Genomic DNA, 17,962 nt, shown 5'->3' with positions numbered 1-17,962 from the left:
TGGCGACTAGTTGTGTTCCTTGTCTGGTCTAGTGTGCGTGCCTTGAGTAGGTACTAGGTATGTGTGAAGTACTACATGTAGTAGTACTAGTACTAGTAGTAGTAGTACGAAGTAGTTCGTGCAATGCATGTCAGAAATGGTATCAAAGCATTCGTACTCGGACTCAAGTGCTAGAATCGGAGCCCTCCGCGCTAGCGCGCGTCGGGCTCCGATTCCGCACTTTCGTCCTCGTACTCATGCTCGATTCCATACTTCCGAACACAGTGTCCTCCACGGCCACCTTGTTTCATGCTGTCAATAAACATGATAAACAACAACAAAAAAGAAGTAGCCGGGCGCGCCGCGCACAGCTAGCACAAGCGAGCACAACAACCTACGATAGGGGTCACCATGGTCACAGCCCCACAGGGCGTCACGTGCTTATGTGCACGTGGGGTCGTACGATCGTGCGCCTACGAAAATGGGGAAACGTTTTTCAATGAGTTCGATTTTGTATATCATAAAATGTGTGTATTCGTTCACAATTTGCTCTAGGCTGACAAAAGTTCTCAATGGCTACCGCCGTTCTTCTTGCAGAGGACGCGGAGGGGACCCTGTCCCTCTGTGACATGCACACGGGTGGTCGTCACTCACAGGCATTACGTGGAAGTGCAGGAACAGTGGCATGTCGTGGTGTTGCACGACTGGGCTCTGACTACGTGGTGGCTGCGTACAAGGAGAAACCGGTACTGCACGTATGGACTTGGTTAAAGGTGGGATATGGTCTACTAGTATGTTGCTGTTCCAGAGAGTGGATTTATTTTTCGCCGTTTGATCCCATATTGGGGTTCGCAAGCAATATGCATTCTATTGGGGAGTATTTGGAAAAAATTGCAGGAAATTGTTTTGCTGTCAGAGTTAAAAAATGGAAAATGAATATTAGGGTCTGTAGAATCGGGGCGCTGAGTCGATCGAGTGGTGTTAGTCCCACATGTCTCCGAAAAAGTGTTCTTGAGATATTTCCGTTTAAAAAAACTGAGTTTCCGGGGGGCTGCTCCATGGCGTCATGCGGCCGCGACATACGGTCTGCAATGCCATAGCGTGTAGCTAGGTCAAAAGGAGTACACGAAAGCAATACTGTCAATGCTATTTCAAATGATTTGGTGACCGATTGTGGGTAGTACGAGCGACCCCGAAGACATATCTCCAAGTGAGAGTGAGGATGGAGCCATGGCTGACCTTCACGAGTTCGTTCTAGGGCTGAGAACCTCGGCATTCTGCTGAAGAAATGGCTGCGCGGACTGGTCTAGAGTGAGCGCTTCCGCGCCTGCCAAGAGCTGTGAAGATGCAGCTATTGCAGACTAGGCTGATATAATTATCAGATCTCTGGAGAGCAGAATCGGCGAACTGGAGAAGAGCGATGTGTGCTCTAAATGTTGTTTGATACCGACTCGCTTGGACTTCAAAGGGCTACCACATTTTTGGTACGAACATGGCTTGGCCGCTGCTCGATTGGAGATGCAACGCAGGCTTTTTGAACCACGGGCACGGCTCTTCGATTCAAGGCTTACAACACTACGGGATCTGAACATTTTAGGTCCGGGAGCTGTTCGCTGTTTTGTCACTTGTCACAGTTGTGGACTCATCGTTGTAGCACAAATGATGCTGGACTATTCCATTTGAAAACTAAAATATTTCTTTCTCAAAGCACAACCACCGGCCCAGAGGAGTGCACTTTCCCTGACTACATACGGCAGGTACGAGTGTAGTACATGACAAGTCCATGTCTTGACTAGTCTCTTGTACCACACGACTCACGTAGCACAGCGCGGAAGTAGTAATGTACTGTTCCGTGCGATGAGTTTGTTGGCCACAGCATGCAAGCAGAGGCCAGCGGATGTATAAAAAAGTCCAACTCGGAAACAGCTAAAAGACGGGATTTAACCTCAAGATTTGCCGAACTGAAAATCTCAGGGCACTAGTGTTTGTACCACTGAGCCGAATAGTCTTGGTCCAAAGAAACTGGTCTGGTCCAAAGAAACTGCGACAAATGGTTCCCCAAACGAACGCGTTCCGAACATTGGCCATTTTACACAAATAGATGATGTGGCTACCTTGCTGCACGCTGGGATGTCAGCACCTGGATTAGGTAGACTGCGCGTTCACATTCAGTTGGGCATATCTGACGAACCATGGACCGCAGCCTCTTCGGACAAAGACCATTCGACTCAGCGACCCAAACTCTACAGACCGTGAAAGTTTCATTTTTCACCAGACTTCCACAGTATAGTGATTAGTGGCACATGCATTTACTCTCTTGTTGGATATTGCAGTGGTGGCAAATGAAACTCGGCCTCATGAACACAGCAGAGGCTACGTTCACTGGGCCTCATGAACACAGCAGAGCTACGTTCACTGGGCCTCATGAACACAGCAGAGCTACGTTCACTGCACAGCCCAATGTTCGCAGTGCGAGGTGCATGCAGCTGCGGAGGTGTTACGTTCATTGGCGCTGGATTTCACTTGTCAAAGTTGTGCATGTGTAACCAAAACCAATAGAGGACAAGACTTTACTGCTTCATTGGCTTTAACACCTAGCTCTTTATAGTTCAACGGTATGGAGGGATGTATGTATCAGTAATGTCGATAGTGACTACAGTAGTGTGTCAGTTACCCGACACCCTCGGGACCGGGCTGTGTTGGTCAAGTGAATATTCCGGATATCTGAAGCTAAATCAGCACCAATCTATCCACACACCAACAAGATGATGGCCGCACATGTCTGTGTACACGTCTGTGTTCACGTCTGTGTACACGTCTGTGTACACGTCTGTGTACATGTCTGTGTACATGTCTGTGTACATGTCTGTGTACATGTCCGTGTACATGTCCGTGTACATGTCTGTGTACATGTCCGTGTACATGTATCGTATTTCCCCGAATATAAGTCGCACCTTTTTACACTAAACTTCAAGGGCGAAAAAGAGGGTGTGACTTACAACGGAGCATGACTTGCTACTGAAGTGAATATATCGAAACAGTATGGCTCAAACCTGAAATTGGGGTGCGACTTATAATCAGGGAAATACGATACCTTTACTTGGGCATTCTTTTCCGACTCTCGTGTTATTAATTTTGCACATCAATATGAACCCACTCTATAACAATACGGCAATGTTCAGGGCATTTTAAAAATGGTTTGCACTTTGCATGGAACACACAGGAAGACTTGAGCTGCCAGCACGCTGTCGGACACCCCGCGTGCTGGATGACTGAACGTCGGATAAGTGACATTCGGCTGTAGTTCTGTTCTGGGCACCCAGGGTCATCAGCGGATATCAAGAGTACATAACCCCCCAGAGTGTGCAACTCCCACATACCCTGCTGTCCCGTCAGAATTTCAAGTTGACGTCATTATTTATGACGCAATGCTCTTTGCCCCAGTGATTTACAACATGTGTACGGGTGTCAACGCATCACACGTTTTTCTTTCCAATAATTTGTACAGGATCGATCGGCTTCGGTCAACCACAGGTTCCGGATTCGTCTGATAATCCGTGTACTGTGCGCATTGCATCATGAAAATGACGTCAACTTGAAATTCTGTCGGGACAGCACCCATAGTGGAGTTGCACACTCTGGGGGGGGGTTATGTACTCTTGGCGGATATGGTATGTTGCTGAGCCAGGAGAAATATTTGCTGCCGCAATACTTCTACAGGTCAGCTCGGGTGGTAAGATACCATTACTATACTTCTTTGCTTGTTTCTCCTCAGCACGCCCAACCAACAATTCGTATCCCTCTGCCCGGCAAGGCATTGGCAGTCGCATGTACTCCGTGTGGAACATATTGTCTGTGCGGCATCGGTTCATCAATATATGTGTGGCAGGTATGATTTGCGAAGCTTGAAACTTTACTTGGTACTTACTGTAGTCATGCTTGGCAGCCCTGATGTCTGCATTTCCGTCTATAATGTACCCTTGCGTCATTGATGTTGAGTATCATTTTTACTCACTTGCACTGGGGAGCTAGAAGTGGAATACTGCATGAAGAAAGATTCTTCCTACTACACTCATAGCTCGCTTATCCGGGTGGTGATGGGGCGTGAGTGTGAGCTTAGTAGGGTCGGAATGTTTGGTCGATAGGCAGCTCTTTATGTTTTATGTTTTTTTGTGGCGTTTGTTCTACTGGACCATTGTTTGATTAGTTTGGGACTACAGGAGGCTGGAACAATCAAATCATGTGTTCATGAAGTTGAATATGTCTCGAACGGGGCAGTTTCACAGCCATCTTCAGGAACAATAGCGAACGTGTGACCTTTACTTTTCTTTTTACAATACTTTCCATGCGGCAAGTAATCTGATTCCCAGTATGTAGGGGTGAAACCCTTCACATGACCATTTGTTGAACTGGGAGTGGTACTACTTTCCTCTTCTCTTTTTTTGTGAGAAAATGATAACGAAGAACATGAAAATAACGAGGCCACAGCAGTACAGATGCCAGACCACTTGAAATCACAGTTCTCCATCGTAGATTTGATAAGAGTTGCGACTGGCATAGCCTGCAGTATTATTCCAGCATTTTGGTGGTTGAAAAGCCTTTCGAGTATTTGATAAGCACATTTTGCAACTGTTAGCTAGAATCGAGTATGACCATAACGAGTCAGTGACGAGTAACCGGTTTGATTGTGTCACCTGTTCTACATGACTCAATCTCCTCTGTTCTACCTGTACTCAATCTCCTCTGTTCTACATGACTCAATCTCCTCTGTTCTACATGACTCAATCTCCTCTGTTCTACATGACTCAATCTCCTCTGTTCTACCTGCACTCAATCTCCTCTGTTCTACCTGACTCAATCTCCTCTGTTCTACCTGTACTCAATCTCATCTGTCTATGGGTGTCTGTATAGATTGCATCAGGGCGCCTTCTAGCAGTTGTTTCCCATCACTTCCAGCCGGTGAGCGTGCTGCGCTTCACCGACGATGGCGCGCTTTTCCTCTCAGGCGGCCAAGATGGGCACGTGCATGTGTGGGGTCTTGGCAGGTACGTGTGTTTGTGCATGTGTGGGGTCTTGGCAGGTACGTGTGTTTGTGCTTTGTGTTTGATACACTGCCTGTCTTGTGCTGAATGAATTAGGGCTGAGTCGGGTAGCATTTTCTTCGGGTGTCGGGTATTGGGTTCGGGTAGTTTTCCACGGGTAGCACGGGTATGGGTACCCGATCGGGTAATGTTTGCATGGTAACACCACAATGCACCCCTGGCCTTACACACTGGGTGGACAATTGGAGTATTTACATGCGGAGAGCGGAGTTATGAGACACGAACTAAGTTTGCTCAGCAGAGTCAACTCGGGCGCGTGCATTTTGAACTCGTTTTTGGGGTTTTTTCCCTGACTCGCAGCCCACGCAGCCACAGATAGTTCACGTCATCGCAAAGGCATGTTTCTCAGCTCTCATGCAATAAAAGTCTGAGCGATCTGCGATACTTTTTTGTTTAAATGGCAGCGAATTTGAGTTGGGCGCTCGCAATGCTGGCTGTGGAGTGCCGAATCGCGCTGCGGCGCTGGTTCTCTGGATTCAATGATGGATTGCTGGCTATCGCTGTGCTCCTCTTGCCAAGAGCTGTCCAGAAAGCCCAAGATCACCAAAATCAGCCACAAAGGACACCAAAGTTACGACCAGATAAGTAACTGGGCTCGCGTATGCAGTGCATTCCTTGAAATAATTGTGGGCCCTAAAGGGTGGTTTTCACAGAGGTTTAACAAACGTTTACTTTAGAACATACTTGGTCCGCCCAGTTAAAATTGGCGCTTATCTTCTCACTTGGTTTTTTGGTGTTCTGCCTGTGCCATACGGCATGGAACCACCGATTCACCATCCGAACATGACCATTGACCATTGCATTCGACGACATGGCAGCACAAACCATCACAGAAGTTGCGATCAGTTCGTTTGAGTCTTTTTGACGGAGCTGCCGCCGACGAACACTTCCGTCAGCGCAAGAAAACACTGCAACCTCCGCTCGAGTCCGTAAAATAGGTCAGGATGTTCGCATTTCAGAGCGATGGAGAATACAGTTTCTGTCTACTTCCAGCTGTCTGATGACAAAGATTGTTTACTCCGGGGAGGTATAGAAAAGCTGAAAAAGCGCTTCGCGAACTTGAATTTCAGTGCTTGCACAGTACAGCGCCTAGTGAAGGGCTATCACCAGCAAATCGCTGACGAAGAAACTGCAGCTCATGTCGATGTCTCCAGTAAGTGAGACCAATCCGGCGGACACACTTTGAAGCTCACAGAGGACAGGGCAAAGGAGCTAATCAAAGGAAACACCAAGTCCTGAGAGAAACACTCGTGCAAAGGACTTTCAGGAAACTAGCCGAAAAGCCTGGTGCACGGCGTTGTAGGTGCAGTACGCACAGGTGCTACATCAAGCGGAAGCTATCACTGCGCTGCATGTACAAGCACCAGCGGCTCCCGTGGGTACGGGTGCTGATCAGCAAGTCCGACAAGCGCAAGAGGCGATTTGAAAAAAGGACACTGATATGGCGTTGCCTTTTTGTCTCAAACAAAGTCGCATTATTGCGACGAACGGGGATAACACTTACAGTCAACATGCGGGCAGTCTCACTCAGCTTCTGATGGGAAGGTGACAGGCACGCACTGCCTTTGAGCGTGATTCGAGACGAGGAGAAGTGGAACAAGTATGAAACGGCCTGTGCAGCAGCTGTCCGGATCGTACGTTTTGAGCTCTTCCTCCAGCGACGATAGTGGCGAGGAGGATGTGTAACTTGCTTGAATTTTCGACTGAGTTGCTTACTGACATGTAAATAATCATGTATATAGTGCTTTGTGATCGTAGCTTGCTTCAAATATTAGTATTTCTTTCCTGAGACAAGTGTGAAGATAAGCGCCAATTTTAACTGGGCGGACCAAGTAACTCTATTGGATAAATCACTGTGTATTTCCTGGGTATAAAAATGGATAGCACGGTTTTGGCCTGGTCGAAATAGTAGGGGGGGGGGGGGGGGGGTGCATGGGAAACAGTTACCCCGTAACCCATTTTTTCCACTTTCCAAATTTGTCTTGCCATGCAAGCTGCAACGTTCAAGGCGAACCCCGACTTCACCCCAGACGAATGTGCCTTTATGAACCCTCTACAAGAGGAAGTAGTGAAAATCGACTGCATGTTTCTTTGAATGGTGTGAAAAAAACACGAAAATTGACAAATGAGTAGGGGGGGGGGGGGCTTTTTCATAGGCAGTGGCGTGTCCAGGATTTGGCGGGGGGGGGGGGGGGGTTCCGGACGGGACGGAATGGGGGTAGATGACATCATGCTACTGTCCCAGGGATAAGAAGTACTGCCGTTATTGCAAACCTAATACTATCGGTCCCTTGGTGTTCATCCTAAAGTGGTTGGACTGTAGATGATGTCATTGTCTCATGCCGTGATGGATAGGTGTAATGGAGAATCTGACGTTTCAGAAATGAGCCAGCGCACATGTCAGGAGTTATTCTGCCATGTGTGATTGTAGATGTGGACATTTAAAAATGTATTGCATTGATGTGTTTGGTTGTCACGCTTTGCTTTCTGTGCAGCATTCTTAGCCAGTGTCACCGCGGCGAGGTGCCCAGCCCGCTCAAGTCCTGGCGGGACCATTCCCGGCCTGTCACTGACATCTACTGTGGCACAGGAGCTGCCCGGGCTCGTGTATTCACTACAGCGAAAGATGGGACGTGTCAGGTACGGCAGCAGTGATATTCTCCATCTGTACTGAGTGATAATCTCTTGTAGCCAAAATTCTGCTTCAGTGAACTGTAGGTGAATACTGTTCGGCCGATGCGAAGGAAGGATAAACTGTCTTGTTGTTATGATTCTGTTGTGTTCTCAACAGGTGTATGAACTCAGCACAGGACAGCGCCTCTGCACGCTGATTTTCGAGTCGCCGTTGCTGGCGTTGGCCCTGGACTCCATGGAACTGTACCTATTTGGCGCGGAAGAAAAGGGTCACCTCATTCGCAAAGTTAACATGTACCGCACGGTAAGGCACGCTACGCAAGTAGATGTAGGTGGATGTCACATTGTCACTGGTGCACTGAGTGTGATGAAATGAACTGTAGCACCAAGCCCAGTGGAGGAGGTAGCTAGACTAGACTAATGCTTAGTAATCGAAATTAACTGAACGGAGTGGAGTGTTCGCCCAAGGGTCTGGCAACAATCATGCACTTGCATTATTATGGAATAATGGGGCAAAGCAGTGTTATTGTCCACATTGAGTCTACCAATGCATTGACAGTATTAATGCTTCTGTGTTTTTGTTTCTGCATTCTTTCAGACAAGTGGCCCTCAGAAGGCACAAAGTGAGACCAGCGAGGACGACCAAGCAAGACAGTCACCGAAAATGGTGTGCACTGGACACACGTAAGTAGTTACTTGATTACAGCTGAGCGGCGTGTTTTTGTGTGATAAGGAAAGAAACGTGTGTGTGTGTGTGTGCGTGTGTGTGTGTGTGTGTGTGTGTGTGTGTGTGTGTGTGTGTGTGTGTGTGCGTGTGTGTGCGTACACTTCTTGTAGTCTTCTGGGCACTGAGTCGAATCAGATCGGTCAGAGGAAGCTACAATGCTCCGCTTGCCTATAGAGGTAGTGCAGATGACATCATCGCATTTGCTTTGTATGGTATGACAATGGCACATCAGTGTTTCTGAGGTCGCTCAATGCAAAATCTCGGGTTATTGCGTGATCGTCTAAGGGGCCGTCCGTAAATGCATGTATTTACTTAGAGACGTCTAAGAGGCGTTTCTTTCTTGACCCACCCACCCCCAGAAACGCTGCCCAAAATGCAGATAATACCACTCAAAATAAACACCATACTATGCACACATATACAGTACTCGTACAGTCGACTCCACTTATAACGAACTCGCATATATAATGTAGCGAAATTTGTGATATAGCGAACCCTGGTCCGTGTGTCCATGTCCATGTCCCTGTTTGAACCCATACAAAATTGACCCTTTGTAGCGAACCGTTATGTGTCCCTGCCTCCCTGTCTACCATGGTCTACTCTGCCGTGACGCGTGCAGTGCAGTGTAGTGCGTCTCAACGCCTACCTACCTGTACCGGTACTAGCTATAGCAGTGCTAGCTACATCATGTACATGTACACGCGCGGTATGGTATGCATGCACTCCGAAATGTATTTTTTAGAAACGCCTTGCAGGCGAACCCACCCACCAGAAACGCCTGTTAGACGTCTCTAAGTAAATAAATGTATTTACGGACGGCCCCTAACCCCTATATTCCCAATCAAATAAGCACCCTCCACCAACATTGAGTGAGTGCTCCCTACTTGATAGGGAATTTGATTGAAACGTCCTTCCTTTCTTCAAGCGGCATGGACAAAGATGAAACTTTCAGAACCCGTAGTCTTTAGGACCCTGAATCAAAATTTAATGGTGTTGGTTTGAGGAGGCTGCGGTACATCATTCATCCATTGCTCCCAGTCGAACGCGACCCTATTTCACTATTTATTCATGAGCTGATGATCAGGCGAGGATGTACACTGTATGGGTGTTTACAGGGGATCTGTAACGTGTTTGTCGCTATCCCCGGACGGTACAACCCTGCTGTCTGCCTCGAATGATGGTACAGCACGCCTGTGGCAAGTCAGCACGTGTGCATGCCTTCTCGTGTTTGAACGGAAGGGTAAGTGCATATTGTGCTTGGGTCTCTGCTTCTCGTCTCTGTGATACTCTTGCTGTGCTCTTGTGGTGCTTGGAGTGTGCTCTCTCCGAGTCGCGTGAATGTGCTCTGAGAACTTTTTGAAGTAAAATGAACTTCTTCTGCTTGCTGCTCACTGTCACTTTCAGGCTTTTGTTAGGCCGTCTCCTTTACATTGGGGTTTTTCTTTTGAGGCTTGTTGTTTGAGAGCACTGGTAACTTGCACTAACTTCACCTTTAGCCAACTTTTTATGATTAATTTTGTTGATGGAAAAGTGGAGGCGATAATTAGAAAATGTTATGTTCCTAGCTAAGAGTGACTTTCGTGTTTGTTGTGTTTATTTTCTGAAGGACCCGTGAGCTTTGGCTGCTTCACTTCGCTACCTGGTGTCCTGTGGAACCGGCAGCCCGGGGCACGCGTGAATACGGATTACCTACCTCCTCTAGCTCTCTTCCAGCGGCAACTTGCAACTACTTCTGGCACGTCTTCTTCTATTGCAGCACTCGACAATTGTCCAGTGCGCCTCCATGGCCAAGCTCAGTCAAAGGTTGGTGGTGACGTGCACCAGTGCTGGTATTACCGTAAAGTACCGCCAGAGCGCCCCACCATCTCGTCCTTTCGTGGCCGCCTTGTGGAGGTGGATTCCACGTCTGTAGGTCATACGACACGGACCTTGTACAAACATTGCACATTGTGCAGTCAATCCGTACCCAGTTTACCTTCGAGCTCCACATAAAAGCATACCAAGTGTGACCTAAGTACACGAAGGTTCTCACATCGTACAAACTTAGTAGCATTCTGCCATACGATTTTCTTCCCTTGGCTGTCAAATCAAGGTGGGGCGCTCTCGCGAGACGGGGCGCTCTGGCGGTACTTTACGGTACTGGTAGTAGTTTGCCGTACCACGTAACACATCACACCATTGCACATAATGCATCACGTCACTACACACAGTACATCACACCACTACACACAGTACATCACACCATTATGCAATCCCCTATGGAATGTTGTTCCTGAAGTCTATTTCTCCAAAAAGCAAGCCGTAACAAGAATAGGACCTTGGCCAAAAGCACTGAGTTGGGAAAACCATGTAATTCTAGGCCGTTGATTCCAATTGCAACAGGACATTTTGCGTTTCGAACCCCAGTTGAGGTTCCTTTTTTTTTAACCCTTTTTCGAATTTCAAATTTCGCAGTACTGCATCCTGTACGATAAAATCACCAAATAACCTACAAGAGCTCACCAGAGCCAGAGAATCAGATTATCCTTTATGACTGGGATTGTCACACCACTGCATCTACCGTAACGTACGGCGAGAACACCCCACCCTAACGTCCTTTCGTGGCCGTGGTGTCCTGCCTGTAGGTCATACGACGCGTAAGTAGTACACTCATTGCACGCTGTGCAGTGAATCCACACTCAATTTACCTTCGAGCGGATTAGAGCTCCACACAAGACGATGCTATGTATGACCTGTGCGGTGTACTGTCTGTGCTGTGTCCACGTATGGCAGTGATGAACTCTTTGCTTTGTGTGCTGCATCTGCTGTTGTTTTGTTTGATTTGTCCAGGCTGGGACGAAGCTGGCGTTACAAGGTACGGCCATTCAGAATTGCCTTCAGATGTGTTAGTGTGTTGTCAACAGCATTTCGTTCTGTGCTGCCATAGTATGCACCATCGAAAACATTTGCTGCTGCAAGACTTGGTTGGTGCGAAATAAATGATAATGTTAAATCGATACTTGGGTGTACCTCAGTGTTAAAAACTGACTTCGCCTACTGTAAAATGGCTAGTTTTAGCGGGTAAACATTTTAGTGTATTCTGAATTAGGACCAATTCGCGATGAAGTATTTTAACGATCCAAGAGTCAGAGTTGAAAAAAGAAGAAGATCAGTCCTGTACTGTACATGCAAAATTTCGATCGGCGCGGCGAAACTTTAGCGAAAACACTCCTTTCGCTAAAGTCGCTAAAAATATCACCGGCGCTAAAATTAGCCGTTTTACAGTACTGGAAACCCTCAGTATTAGTCGGTGTACACGTTTCCTCGGAGACAAACATACTATAAGACTTAGTAGGAGCACACCCTTCAGGTTCTTCAACAGCATTCCGAAAACTGTCACAAGCACTTGAGTAAACTTTCGTGCCTTCTCTTCGGGCTTATTTCAGTATTTCAGTACAAACCTGAAGTATGTGCTCCTAGCAGTCTTTGTGGTGAGCGTTTCTTTCCATGACTGTCGAGTGCACCGTACACCGGTAGGTCAACAAAAAGATAAAGACGTAGTCTAAACACTAAGCATAGCTAATGGGGCAGGCGACACATGTGCATGGAAATGTGTGCATGTAGTACTGTGAAATCTCTGCGTCTGACGAACATCTGACACGAAGAATTTTTTCCAAATGAAATGATGAATTAGGAAGCTAGATTTGAATGCCGCTGGTACAGTTTGTGGTGTCCATGGCCTGCAATAAGATGTTAAGGCACTGTGGCACTGTGGACCATTTTTTACTTTAATTATGATCTATCACTAAACCTGTCGTATCTACTAATGTGTTCTCGCCAAATGCTTTGGGCTAACAGGCAAAGAAAGAAGCGACTACTGGAAGACGTACTGGTGGTCTTGCTGCAGGGTAAGTCGCACAGAGTTGCTGCTACCAGGGAGGCACAGTCATATACTGTACATGTAGTAGCATTGACTGATTTTGACTCCGATTTATGAGATATTCTTACGATATCGATCCCTATAAATAACACTTCAACGTATCGTCCTGGTATTTGTTGTCGTTCAGGCCAACGAAAAGAGCAAGAAAGAGGCAGGCAACACCGAAGCGATCAAGTCCAGTGCGCTTGTCAAGCAACTGCAGCAGGAACTTGCGGAGATGCGCAAGCTCAACCGCAGGCTACTGCGGGATGAGGTTCGCTCTGTTCTTTCATCACTGGATCAACCGCAGTCTGCATCCAACAACGGCTGATGACCTGGATGGGAAGTATCATGGTAGATCTACATGCTATGCTGTCTCTAAGCTTTGCGATGCTGCTTCAAATAGGCAGTTTATCATTGTCATATTCAGCAATCCCGTGTGTGTGGATGGAATGTACAATGTTAGATTGCTGCTGGCCATAACCAGCAAACTGCAACATCGGGCTTCGGCTGTCACAGATCCATTGGCAGAGAGACAGCCACACACTGCACACTACTGACTTGATGCCATTGCCTCATTGTTCAGAAGTCACCACACTGAAGGAAGAATAGCAGAAGTAAACAGAACTGGTGCAGTCGATTGGCAGCAACGAATTGCTTCTTCTTTTCATTCGACGAATTTGATATTTGTGCCAGGTAACAATGCAAGAAAAGAGTCAGAGAGCAGGAAAACTAATTTATTCTGCACTCACCAGTGCCGTGCTGCTTATACTATTATGTGATGTGATGCTCAGAATATCACCACGTGCACAAATATTGACTTATTCCCGTAGCTATGCAATCTAGTGGCCAAAAAATCAGAAAAAAACTTGTACTTCAGCTGGTGAAGTTCAAATATCCCACCTTTATCCCCTAAGCTCAAATGTTCCTGTATTATTGATGAAGGAGTGGCACATGCTCACTTGGAGTGGCGTTTGAAAAGTGCCGCAACTGTTCATGACGAATTAGAGCATGCTCAATTGTCTCTTCTCATAAAATTAGAATATTTTCTGTACGCCGTTTTTTCAGGTGTAGTTTTGGGGCACATACGTGTAGGTATCACTCTAATTTCTCATGCATTCGAAAAAATAAAGCTTTGGTCTTTCACTCCTCAAAGCGGCTTTATTAGTGTCCACGGCGTGTAAATGCCTTTCCTGGTGTGAAATCGGTGACCACATTCCTCGTTTCAGCCATTACGAAAGTGAGACATTCGTCCTTGGTGGCTGCGCACGAGCTGCAAGCTCCTAAATATTTTTACAAGGTACGGGCCTAGGCGTCTGCATAACTCCGAACCATCTCTCCAGCTTAGGAAAGGTCGCCTGACAGGACTGGCAGGGCTCTAAGCAGCAAATTTCATTGAAATATTCTTTTCATTCGGAAATCAACACAAAACAAGTCTGCAGGTGCGACGACTTGGAGGCTGCGATTCCCGTGAGAAAATGCAAATCGGCCTCTCAAGGGCCTACCATGGTGACGCGCATTAAAGCGCATGTGCCTATGATAGGTCTCAAACTGTCACCAGCAAATCCTATTATTATAATAGAATTTGGTTTCTGGCGGGATTTCGATAAACAACCTATGCAAATTGATGAAATGAGTTTCCTGAGGTGTTTGGAACTGTTTTCCACACACTTCCGTAGGAACAATCCGAAGTTCAAGCCGACCGGCCAATACTCCAGGTAGTGCGGTTAAAAGTTCTAGACGTGACAACCTGTGGCAGTGCTCCTCAACCAATCATAGACATCTATCCATGGTATCTTTTTACTTATTCAGCACACCAAGCACTTCTATACTACATTCCCTGCCAGTTCTATCATCATTCCGCACCACTCTGGATAATGCAGAACACTCAAATCCTATTACATTGTATATGGGATCTGTCAAAACACTGACATATCCTCTTTAAAATGCCTCTACAAGTAAACGTTACATAAGTCAAACGATAATACTAGCACTCTTCAAGACTTCTGAAGAGAGCCAACTGATGCTGCCCTAACACCTTACAATACAATTTAGGCACACAGCTTCTCCCGGGCGGAAGCATGGTCCCAATCCCGCGACACTGGACCCTTCATTGCTATCTTTACAGGATTTGATATGCATGTGGGTCACTATGGTAGGTGCACAAACTGGATGCAAAAAAGTTCACAAAGGTCAAGAGCTGGTGAAATGACCAAAACGAGAGAGCTTGAAAGCTCAGGGCCCTCGCTATGTTTTTTTTGCCCAGGTTATCATGCATGTTGCTCGAACTGATGGAAACGTTTTTTGCAATAGAGACATGCCCGTATCTGAGGTGTCCGGATAAGAGACGTTTGAGCGTAACATCATATTGCGTGAGACCGCATCTTGTTCCCCGAGACCGCTGCATATGTATGTAGCCCAAATGAAGCGCATTTAGCCCAAAATGAAACATGTGGAGTTAACACATCTGTCTGCAGGAATCCGTTAGGTGAAACATTCGAATCTGATGGACAATTGATAGTAGCTAGTAGCAGGGCCTAGCTGGACAGATTCAAGGGACGATTGATTGAAATAGTTCTTTAGTTATATACTCGCAACGGTTTGAGCTATATACGAGTTTTATACGTTGTACCAAGAGTACATGACCCCCAAGGTTATAATTTATAAACTCTTGGTTGTACTAAAATGCGAACTGTTGTCGACTAGCTTCAAGGGGGTGAAACAGATGATACTCAATTTACTATTAGTATTATTGCTCATTGGAACAAAAGATAACTCAGTAGGACTGGTGGAAGATCAAGACTTTGAATCGCCTTGACTACACCATACCCATGACATGCTTCAATGACAGCAGAGCGACACAAATGCGCCAGAGACTTGGGCTTGGGACGCGGTGTGAGAACATCAAGCAAACTCACTTTCCGCTGAGCAGCTGATAGCTCCACATTGCAGTAGCAGGATGGACCATCGTGAAGACATCCATCAACAAATGGTATCTCGTCGACACTTGATATACCAGGAAGACCACCATGTTTCACCAGCAGCTCCACAACAGGATCTTTGGCTGTTCTCGTCAACAGAAGTCTGTGAACAACTGGTGGCGTACCGAAACTGAAGTATGCAGCAGATGTAGTCACGGATAGATGAGGGTCAACTCTAGGGAGAATCTTTAGTACTTGTTGCTTTGTTTCATCTTTGACACATGTAGCCAGAACTGCAGCTCGCGAGTGAAAGTAAGCAAGATAGCGGTCTCTAGCCTCACTAAGTCTCTCTCTGCTCATAAATGATACAGGTGGCCTGTGGCCATGCAACTCGGCCTGCTCAATACTGAGCTGCAGCCATGCGCTACACAGTGCATCCGCATCGGAGATTGACAAACCAGCTGGATCCGTACCCTCTTGGAGAAGAGAATGGGCAAAACTGGTGAGCTCGGCAGTGTCTATTGCTTTTCCATGAAGCCTCTCATAGATGTACGCGTTGTTGTAACAAGCTTTCCTCAAGTTGAGTGCACACCAAAACCGCTTGCATAATCGTTCAGTGACGGTGAAACTGGCCATGCCCAGGAATGATTCTCGGAATAGCTCTGGCACCCGCTTCATATGGGCTATCATGATAGTACCAAGTCCTCCCCTACAGCATGCTGTGTCCCAACGGCAGTAGGGCAGCATGCGCATGAAGCATTCTTCACAACCATGCTGTTGGGAACTCCATGTCTCTGACACCGGCGGAGGGTACTTGGGGTTTTGACACAGTGCTTCACAAGTTGCAGCGTCATATCTACACAAACCGTACGTGTAGAAGCGCCGGGGGCCCCAACTGCCACCATCATATGGCGATGCACCGCTTGCTAGAAGACACTTCACTACACCAGCATGCTTCAGGACAGCGGCAACACCAATCGGAGTGTGCTTCCAAGCGTGACCGGGAAAATCTCCACCAAACTCAAAGACCAAAGTTGATGTTGCGTCAGCTCCCCATTTCAACAAGCATTTTACCATCTTCTCATTGCCGGTAAAAATGGCGCAGTGCAGCAACGTCAAGTCAAAGTAATCAGTATCAGTATCATTGGTTCGACTTCTACACTCCATATTAACAAGTTCTCGGATATCCGGCGGAGCATAAACTACTGCTTGCCTCTGAACTGGTGACCGAGACGCTTGCAGCAATGCCGTCCGTCTGTCGGCCAGGCATTTCGGACCGAGTTCATGGCGACGGTGCTCACCAACTTTAGCACAGATCTCCACCCGTTCATAGTCATGCGTGCGATAGCATGTTCTCTTCACAGCTGTACCACAGCCAGGGTGGGCTGGGGAGATGGCTGATACGGAATCTGACATTCGGCCACTTCTGCTGCTGGTCCTCTCCAATTTTTTCAAAGCATGTAAAACCCGCTCCATAGACGCTATGTCTCCATTGCTCACCAACTTTCGCAGGAAGATCAAAATGTCCGAGTAGTCGCTGCTAAAGCTATGGGGGGGGGGGGGGGGGTAGTATGGGCATCTTCTCCAGTAGCGATGTGAATGTCCAGCGTTATGTCACTTTCTGCTTCGTTTCGCACTCCATCAGTCTCTAGAACGTGTTTTACAGCTTCTAAAAATATATATATACGACGCCAGCGTACAGCCTCCGGCACCTCCATGACAGGCTTTCTGCACTTCTTCTTCTTCTTCGGTAACTACAAGTCATAATAAATTATGAAAATGAGTGTGAGAGTACAGTGCACATGTAGTAGAAACTTAGATCAGTTTCTCCAGTTGCAAGAACTGGATAGCTTCTGATGGTTGTCTGCACTTCCCGACCTATGTTCTATCAACCGGTATTTGCCGGAATAGCGCGCACCTGAATTCTAGCTGAAGTGCACCCCTCTTTAGCTTTGTTGTAACGTTTTCATGGTTTCTGGCACTGACAAAAACTCAGGCTCATGACTCAGACTGTCGTCATGATTGTTTGTGCACTTCCACCAAAAGGCAAAACTGGGTGACCATCTACAACACTGGACGCTGAGTCGACTGGTTTTGGTCCGAAAAGGCTGCGATGCAGCGTCCGGCTCTTATTCCCAATCGAACACGGTGAGTAAGCAGTCATGTGCTGATGCGTACACTGCCACTGGTCACCTGATCACCCGTGCACCCTATAGGCTGCACCCGACTGCACCGCCCGTTATGGTGTGCACACGAGCACGTGACCGCTTACTGACCCGTGTTCGATTGGGAATAAGGGCTGAACGCTGCATCGCAGCCTTTTCGGACCAAAACCAGTCGACTCGGCGTCCAAAAAACTACAACATATGGGCTAATCGCGGTCATCCGTGCTTTTATAAGAACGAAACGGCTAGCAGCTCTTGCAGTGACATTTTGCATACGACCCCCCCCCCCCCAGTTTCAGTGGAAGTGCGCGAGTTCTATTATTGGGAATAAAGGAGGAAGGGAGCGTCTCAGCTTCCTTGAACCAAGACCATTCGACTCAGCACCCCGAAGACTACAACTGGTGAAAATTTGATCTTTAGGGTACTTCCCCTTTTTAAAGTACCTGGTACATGTAGCTGATTGTCACGTTAAATACGTTAGATTTTGCCATACCGTATTGTGACTTATAAACTGAGCAGGTGCTTACGGCCGTATG

General features: G+C 47.1%; 2 protein-coding genes across 2 annotated transcripts; one reads left to right on the top strand and one right to left on the bottom strand.

Moving 5' to 3' along the window:
* The first annotated feature begins 495 nt into the window (after positions 1 to 495).
* LOC135815662 (WD repeat-containing protein 18-like) lies at positions 496 to 13,486 on the top strand. The gene is made up of 11 exons (XM_065328984.1): positions 496 to 752; positions 3,755 to 3,868; positions 4,891 to 5,024; positions 7,577 to 7,721; positions 7,873 to 8,019; positions 8,314 to 8,399; positions 9,558 to 9,682; positions 10,049 to 10,245; positions 11,272 to 11,296; positions 12,280 to 12,329; positions 12,489 to 13,486. The coding sequence occupies exons 1-11, from the start codon at positions 552 to 554 to the stop codon at positions 12,669 to 12,671; spliced, it is 1,407 nt and encodes a 468-aa protein (XP_065185056.1). The 5' UTR covers positions 496 to 551; the 3' UTR covers positions 12,672 to 13,486.
* Positions 12,815 to 16,808, bottom strand: LOC135815661 (uncharacterized). Its single transcript, XM_065328983.1, has 2 exons — positions 15,259 to 16,808; positions 12,815 to 12,937 (listed from the first exon to the last, which is right to left on the bottom strand). The coding sequence occupies exons 1-2, from the start codon at positions 16,735 to 16,737 to the stop codon at positions 12,923 to 12,925; spliced, it is 1,494 nt and encodes a 497-aa protein (XP_065185055.1). The 5' UTR covers positions 16,738 to 16,808; the 3' UTR covers positions 12,815 to 12,922.
* Between the last annotated feature and the right edge of the window lie 1,154 nt (positions 16,809 to 17,962).

Source organism: Sycon ciliatum, chromosome 4, assembly GCF_964019385.1.
Source record: "Sycon ciliatum chromosome 4, ocSycCili1.1, whole genome shotgun sequence".
In the NCBI taxonomy this organism is placed as follows: domain Eukaryota; kingdom Metazoa; phylum Porifera; class Calcarea; order Leucosolenida; family Sycettidae; genus Sycon; species Sycon ciliatum.
Note: the sequence above shows the minus strand (reverse complement) of the source record. Positions and strands in the feature narration are given on the sequence as shown.

What these genes read in the sequence shown, in the direction of transcription:
- LOC135815662 (XM_065328984.1), top strand. Translation starts at nt 552, where the DNA reads ATGGCTACCGCCGTTCTTCTTGCAGAGGACGCGGAGGGGACCCTGTCC. An exon ending in ATGGTGTGCACTGGACACAC is followed by an intron (nt 8,400 to 9,557) that starts GTAAGTAGTTAC and finishes GGGTGTTTACAG; the next exon opens with GGGATCTGTAACGTGTTTGT. An exon ending in ATGGCCAAGCTCAGTCAAAG is followed by an intron (nt 10,246 to 11,271) that starts GTTGGTGGTGAC and finishes TGATTTGTCCAG; the next exon opens with GCTGGGACGAAGCTGGCGTT.
- LOC135815661 (XM_065328983.1), bottom strand. Translation starts at nt 16,737, where the DNA reads ATGGAGCGGGTTTTACATGCTTTGAAAAAATTGGAGAGGACCAGCAGC.